Raw genomic sequence first — 7,399 nt, 5'->3', positions numbered from 1 at the left:
TCTACTGTTTGATGTTCCGCGATGCTGCAACCAATGCCGGGATGTCAACAAAAGCACATGGTTGGAATTAGGCTACAAAGGCATGGGTGGTTAGGTTTAGAAAAAAACATCATGGTTTGGCTCTAGCCTACATTCAGACAAGAAGCGAGCACTGGGCTCCAATTTGAAAGTCTGGGGTTTGTCGAACACCCTGTACGGACCCTGGCACTTCTTAAATGATGTCGTTAGCAGTAGTGTTTCAACCTGACGCTGTCTGGCAGCGTATCATGCAGCCGTGACGTGTCATCTGGCCACATTATCGACTGACGCCACCCGTCCACGTATCATATGGCCATGCAAGGTGCTCTTCTGGCTGGCTGGCAGCATATAATACTGTTAAAAGTTCCATTTGGCCATGTGACAAAGTGATGCCATCCGGTAGCGTATCATACCTCTGCGGAAGGTGGCCTTTGGCATCTGTATCTTACACTGAAATCATTGAAAAAACAGCAGTATATGATGACTTCTGAATGAGAATGGTATAGTAGGAGCTAGTTTGCCAGTGGAGCCACTCATTCATCGATTACCACTAATAACGGCATACCGACCCAACAGCGTTGCTGTGGAAACTTTGTGTCCACCCCTTTGCGTTCAAATTGAAGCCACTTACACACCGGGGCTACCTGGGGGGAGACTGGAGGATGGGCAAAATGTTTCTGCAGCAATGTTTTTTGCCACCAGGACAGCGTTACCAGCTGTAATTCTAAATGAGCGATCCCATTAGCAGGCTCATGTTAACTCCCACCTGACCGAGGGGGTGCGCATTAACTGGCCGATGAACCAGTGGAGACTGGATGATGGGCAGTGGGGATGTAACAACATGTGTAAGTCGAGATATTTACATTGCAAAACATTCAAATTTCACCACTTCTTGTGGAACAGTGCTTTGAAATGCAGATCTAAAGCTCACTGAAGGCAATGGAGCATGGACTACAAGGAAAGTCCTTTGTATTTAACCATTTTATTCTTAAAAATTAAGTGGTTAGTTACCAGTTAAAGATTGTTGACCTTTCAAAAGCAAAACTGACCAAAAATGACATCCCTATATGAAATATAGGGCTTCATTTCTCTGCACTGACTGACACATAGAATACAAGCTGTGACAGTAGAAGCAATGCAACTGAATGAAAGCACAGCAATGGTGTGGCCTCGAGCTGTTTACCATAGAGTAATCAGCCTACGCATTTCATTAATAGAGGCTGACTCATGTCGTTCTGAATGTACGCCTTGAAACAGGGTCACACAGCCTGAGAAATGAAAAGGAAAAAGAACCAAGGTAAGAGTGACACTGCATGAGAATCATTAACGCTTGTCTTGCGGAATGCAACATTTGGCTTTTTATATGAATATATGCAAATATGAAAGAATTCCAGTGCGTTCATGCATGATTTATAAGCCTTACAGTGTAGCCTACATGGAAAATGTTTTTCAATACAATTCTTTATTCTTTTCTGCAGGCCTCTTCAGACAGCATTAATAACCTCCAGGGAGAAAGAGAAGGTTGCTTTCACATAGACTTAGCAAAGAGAAACTGAAATCTTCCTCCAACCAGAAAAGAACTCCTTGGACACTGTGGCATTAACATTTTTAGCAAGTCTGCACATGATAAACCACTTTCCTTAAGCTCTGTGTGTCATCAGCAATATTTTAGTCAGCAAATCACCATGATAACATCAAATATAACCTTTTAAAAAGACTGATACCCCACTTTGGAAATGTAATTAGCTCTTTGAAGTAGTGAAGGCTTAAGGTTTTGGGAAGTAGGGCAGCTCTTTCATGTGTGATTAGGCATTCTTAAGTCCATCCTCACGTAGAAAGAGAAAGAAAGAATGAAAGGAGGCAGGTGAGGGAAAAGGCTCATCAACCATGAAATGTCACAGGCACTTGGCTGTGGTCGTCCAGGACCCTTTTAATGTGAATATGCAGTGTTCATAGGTTGAGAGCGCTGGAAAACCGCAAGGGAAAAGAAAGTCTCCTATGGGAGAGAGGAGGTGAACGAAGGAGGACGAGGAGAAGAGGAGCAGAGAGGATCAAGCCAGTGCAGAGGAAGGCGAACACTGTGTGTCAGCGCTGTCGAATGCAGTCAAATTGCACAGTACAATCAAACCGACGTGGAGCTTTGGCTCAGATGCACGAAGCCGGGCTTACTGGCTTACCTCAGCACTGCACCAGAGTGACTGTCACTGGATATTACCATGTGGACCACTGAGCTGAGTCTCCCACATCAAAGTGGACAGGGACAGCTTTACAACCCCCCACCTCCACCCCTTTACTCCCACTCTTCTGCCCTGCGGACACACACTTCCCTTACTTCCTGAAATACGTCTGTGCACAATTTCACATTAAATATGAATAGCCTTAATAATAAATGGAAGCTCTCAGAGATTGCATCCTGGGTACAAAAAAAATGTGATCTCGTGTTTGTGACACAAAGCCTTACACTGTAAAGTCACAAACTGATCTTACTTCTATAAATCTAGGAAACCGATTGCCTTGATAAAGCTAAGTAAATGTAACTATAAGTTTTATGTATATTTCATACCTAATTGTTAAGTTTACTTAAATTCTAGTTAAAAATGACAACAAATCCGTCTTTGTAAGTGACAACAACTCAAGCTAGTCTGACTTGACTGAAAATGTATGTATTTTTGCAAGCTGGCTGAAAGCTTGATTTATAATTGATGTTTGTGATAAAACAGCATGACATGGTGTTCCATTGAAATCTTAAGTGAAGTCAAAGAGAAAGATTAAGTCTTAATGTTTCTCTTTTAAGATTTTTTAAATAAGGCATTCAGGTGGATTTGTTTTGACTGTATGATTTTGTTTCATACAAACACAAGTCTTGTCTCGAAATGCTCAGAATGGCATTTAAAAAAAAGAAAAGAATCCTGTAAATGAATTGTTCTTTGTCATGCTCACTTTATTTATCAAATGCAATACTATTGAGTAAACACAACTGTTTAGTTAAGTCTGACTATCTTAGTTTGATTAGATTGCAATCACCGAGAAAGAACAAGTTCATTTCATTTGTAAGCTTTATGTTGACTTCAGAAAATGAAGTGAAAATTTTAATTAAACCTAATAGATATAAAGTAAACATGACGTAAGAAATAAAAAAAAACTTAGCTTGTGCAAGGCAATCTGTTTCCTAGATTTTTGTATTTTCAACTTGTCAAATTTTACAGTGTAGTCACTATTATGGCTTAGTGCCATTTTAAATCATTAAGGAATAATTCACTTTGCATTTAAGTGCTTTTCTTGTTTTTTTCTGTTTGGATATACAGTATTCAAGCTATTTCTACAGTATAAGATAAAAATGTTGCACACTTGAATGCATGAATACAGTTGTAGGCTACAATATGTTAGAGAATGTGTGTGGATGGCATTAATTCTCAGTTATACACAAAATGTTTATACACAGAGCAGCATTTTAAGCCAAAGTTTCATCCATGTTCTCTTCTAGTGACAAGTGCGCAGAAGAGTGACTGGGACTGGATCTAGTTTTCAGGCTGATGGAGCCGTACAGTTTGGCAGAGCGCTTGGAATAAGCGATCACCTTTCTCCTGTACATCTCTCCCTTCCACATGGAGATCATGAGCAGCGTAGAGAGCACCACGCCGCCCAGCGTGAGCAGGCATAGTCCAGCTATGACGCACCGATCCAGGTGGGCACCTATCCGGGCGCTCTCCATCTCCAGCCTCTCCATCTCTCTCGCCGACACGCTGTCACGGTCCACCACCACATCCCGAGGCACGGCGTAGGAGATGATCACCAAGGAGATCCCGGTCACTAAGAACGTGACTGCACTGATAAACCCGTAGTCTATAGAAGTCCCGGGGCCCTCGCCGAAGGAGAGATCATCCTCGGACATGAAGGAAAGCTCCGGGAAAGTCTCGGAACAAGGCTCACCGTTGCGCATGGGTCTGTGAGTACTTTTACAACTAGTCTCCGGACTGGCCAGTCGTAGGTTAACATTCTCATCAATATAGGTGAAAGATGTCTCTAATTCCTCGTCGCAACACACCCGGACTTTCTCCTCGCCGAGGTGACCGAGTTTAACCTCCGCGCCTCCCTTGCGCGGCGCCGTCCTTGGTGCAGCTGAATGACACCGGCCATGGCAGCTGCGGGCCGGGTTACAGTCGCCCTCCCCTGTTCCTCCTGTTGATCCGCCTGACTTGCGGACATGCAGAGTGCTGGAAACCCGGTCAAGGACGTCGGGAGGATCAGGCTGTTTGCCCCTCTCATCTGCGGGAAGCAGCTCCGAAGAAGCCATTCGTGTTTCACCACCCGCTGGTTCGCTCTGAGCCTTCCTCCCACGATGTTTTCACCCCACAGCATCCCTAATCAGAGGACACACACCAGCTCCAAGTTAAATGGTGCATCTAAATTAGATTGGCCTCGCTGTGAAGCGTGAAACCTTATATCTACAATGCGCAAACACGTGCGTAATTTGGAGCGGCGCGCAAAATGCACATACTGAAATCAACAACACTTTAAAGTTGATTAGATCGTTTTAGGAAATCTCTGGATCCTTCTTTGAAAGGCGCTTACAGTGGCTGTGATTAGCTAAATGCCTCTGTATCCAATTAGGAAAACAATCCACGCATTAACAAAGATTAAGCTATTTTCTAATTCTGTTTCGAAAATGACACAACCTATAGAATGCATATATGAGAAAAAACTGTGTGTAAACTAATCACACAGAAAATTTACATATCTGATCTACCTCCGAGACAATAATAATGACAAGATTTCATAGCTGGTTTAAATACAAATAATTCCAAAATATGTGTCGGAATATTCCTGTACACTTTTTTTTTGGATTCAGCAGAGGACGTGAGATGCTCCTCTGCATAAGGGTGGACCAGTCATGCACAGCCCGGTTATATCTGTTCCTAATCCCAAACAAAACCCTCCTCAGTCTGCACAAACACACAGAAATAAACTCACCGCGCTACTTCAGCATCGCTTCCGCCTTCTCCTCCTCATAGACACTTCAGCGGCTGAGGGCACACAACGGGGACAGATGATATAAAAGAGCCTAATCAGTGAATATGCTTTGAATATATTCTCTCCCTGCTCGGTGCTGTGGCGGCAGGCTGCACTGAGGGGAGCTCTCCGTTAGTCCCTCCCACACACAGAGCCTCAGCTGCCCGCGCTGTGGCGCTGAAAGGAGCCGCACTATCTGTGAGCCGATTGAGATCACGACCAGTCAGTCAACACACAAACGGGATGAGGATTTCAAGGGCTGAGGGGGGAACCTTGGGACCCGACCATCGTGTCTTATTGGCAATGCCCTTCCCCGAGGATACATTTTAGGATAATTTGATGCCACAGAAATGTCAGTGTGTAAAAGTGAAGCTCCTATAGAGGCTAAGAACAGGTTAGTCGGGCATAGGAGATAAAAAGGCATATAATAGGTCTCTATAGGAGAATTTACAGGAGCTCAAGTGCCATAAAGGATTCCATAAAGTCAGTACTGAATAGCACAGGCACATTTAAAATTCCTGTTGGGATCTTATAGGGATGCCAGTAGAGGTAAATACTCATAATGTACAAATGGAACTCCTTTCTATATAAAAAAAGTACCAGTGAAGGACACCCCCCTCTACCGAGGTCTTGGCCTAGCCCCTAATGTCCTAAAATCCTAGCAATGTCTGAAAATCTTAGAAACATCCTAAAATCCTAGAAACAACCTAAGATCCTAAAAACATCCTGATGTCCTGGAAATGTCTTAAAATTCTAGAAACGTCCTAAAATCCTAAAAAAAAATGTCTTAAAATCCGAGAAACCTCCAAAGCTCATAGAAATGTCCTAAAATCCTAAAAACTGTGCATTTTGTCTATAGCCCACTACTAGTTTTTTACTTCTGCCAATTGCATTTAGGCCTCATAAAAGTGGTCTTTATTTGTGAAAATTATTTTACCAAAACAAAACTTTTTAAAAATTATCACAAATAAAACGGAAAACTCCCACTGGCCTACAGAAAAACATAATCTCTGGAGCACTCTAATGGGTTCTTGTAAAACTAGACAACCAAAGGTATCATATGGTACCATCCACATTGATCAATTGTTCGGAAAGGAGCTAAATAAGGCTCCAAAATTAGCCTAAACTTCGGCGAGGAAATGACGATTTTCAAAGGGGACCCTTGAATTCTCACCTTAAAGATATCTGAATGAAAATGGGTTGTACTGGTACCCATACTCAGCTGCACTGGGATTAGTCTATGCACATCAGATAATTATTAATATTAACTATAAAAAAAGTATATCCATGTATGAGTCTTTAACTCTCATGCTGACTTTTTTTGCCTGGCCTAAATACTACAATAATGCATATTATAATTCCTGTTCAGTAATGGCATTTGGTTTTAGTGTGCCACCCTAAGATTTTCAGTGGCCCCATTTAGCCACCCATATGAAAAAACTACTACTATGTACAGCATAGGCTCCCTATTTTAGTGATGTCAGTACAAATAACAGGCACATAGCTTGATAGGGTTTTATTTCACCACACGGATGCAGATCACAGACAAGTAGGCAATAATCTATACTATATGTTATCAGATAATGCTGGCATCATATCAGAGGAAAAAAAAAATCTGTCATCATATCTGAAAAGTTTATCCAGTGGTGCTGTGCAAACAACATGGTTAAATCGTGTGTATCATGCACCATCTGTTCTCCTGCGCTCTCTCAGAAGATTACTGGTCACTATGTCAAAGCCATCCTAATCCATGTTTAATCTAGAGATCTGATAGGTCATCTGATCTGTGACCCCCATGTAAATCTTTGGGAGGTTCATCTCAGTTATGCCACATCAGAATCAAAGTCTTGGTAGTATCTTTGAAGATAAGTGATAAACAATTGACACTGCAAATGACTATTAAGAAAATGACACGTTGTAAACTACATGTTAAGTATGGGCCACCATCAAACGTTTAAGTGCTTAATCCCACTTTAAACTGAATATTCATTTGCTGACTGCTCCACCTTATTTAGTAGCAGGCAGCAGCTATAAATATAGTTGCCACTTTTCCTGGAGTCCTAGTGGCTGGGTGAACGGCTTTGGCTCATTTCCCAACAAGGCTCCATTTAACAGATGAGTAAAGAGAAAGGCAGAGCGAGGGAGAAAGAGAGGGAGTCAGAGACAAAGATTTACTCCACCATTTTTGTTCCAGAAATCAGTTTGCGGAGAGGGGATCGGAGACACTCTTGGGTCATTGACTAATGGATCATAATGCTTTATGGTGTGTTTGGTCATAGTGTAGTCAACTTGAGTCGGTCTCATGCAGAGAGATAGAGAGAGGAAGCTGAAATCTGACTGTGCAGTCGTCTGAGGGGTAACAACAGCCAAC

The 7,399-nt window shown here is 42.3% G+C and overlaps 1 protein-coding gene across 1 annotated transcript; it reads right to left on the bottom strand.

Annotated features, from left to right (window-relative positions):
* Positions 1-397: 397 nt before the first annotated feature.
* On the bottom strand, positions 398-5,235 carry tmem74 (transmembrane protein 74). Its single transcript, XM_042489145.2, has 2 exons — positions 4,990-5,235; positions 398-4,379 (listed from the first exon to the last, which is right to left on the bottom strand). Exon 2 carries the CDS (start codon positions 4,310-4,312, stop codon positions 3,470-3,472), a length of 843 nt encoding a protein of 280 aa, XP_042345079.1. The 5' UTR covers positions 4,313-4,379; positions 4,990-5,235; the 3' UTR covers positions 398-3,469.
* Between the last annotated feature and the right edge of the window lie 2,164 nt (positions 5,236-7,399).

The sequence above is a fragment of the Plectropomus leopardus genome, chromosome 11 (genome assembly GCF_026936395.1).
Source record: "Plectropomus leopardus strain MGB_pleo_1.0 chromosome 11, ASM2693639v1, whole genome shotgun sequence".
Taxonomy (NCBI): Eukaryota; Metazoa; Chordata; class Actinopteri; order Perciformes; family Serranidae; genus Plectropomus; species Plectropomus leopardus.
This window is presented reverse-complemented; position numbering and strand designations above follow the sequence as displayed.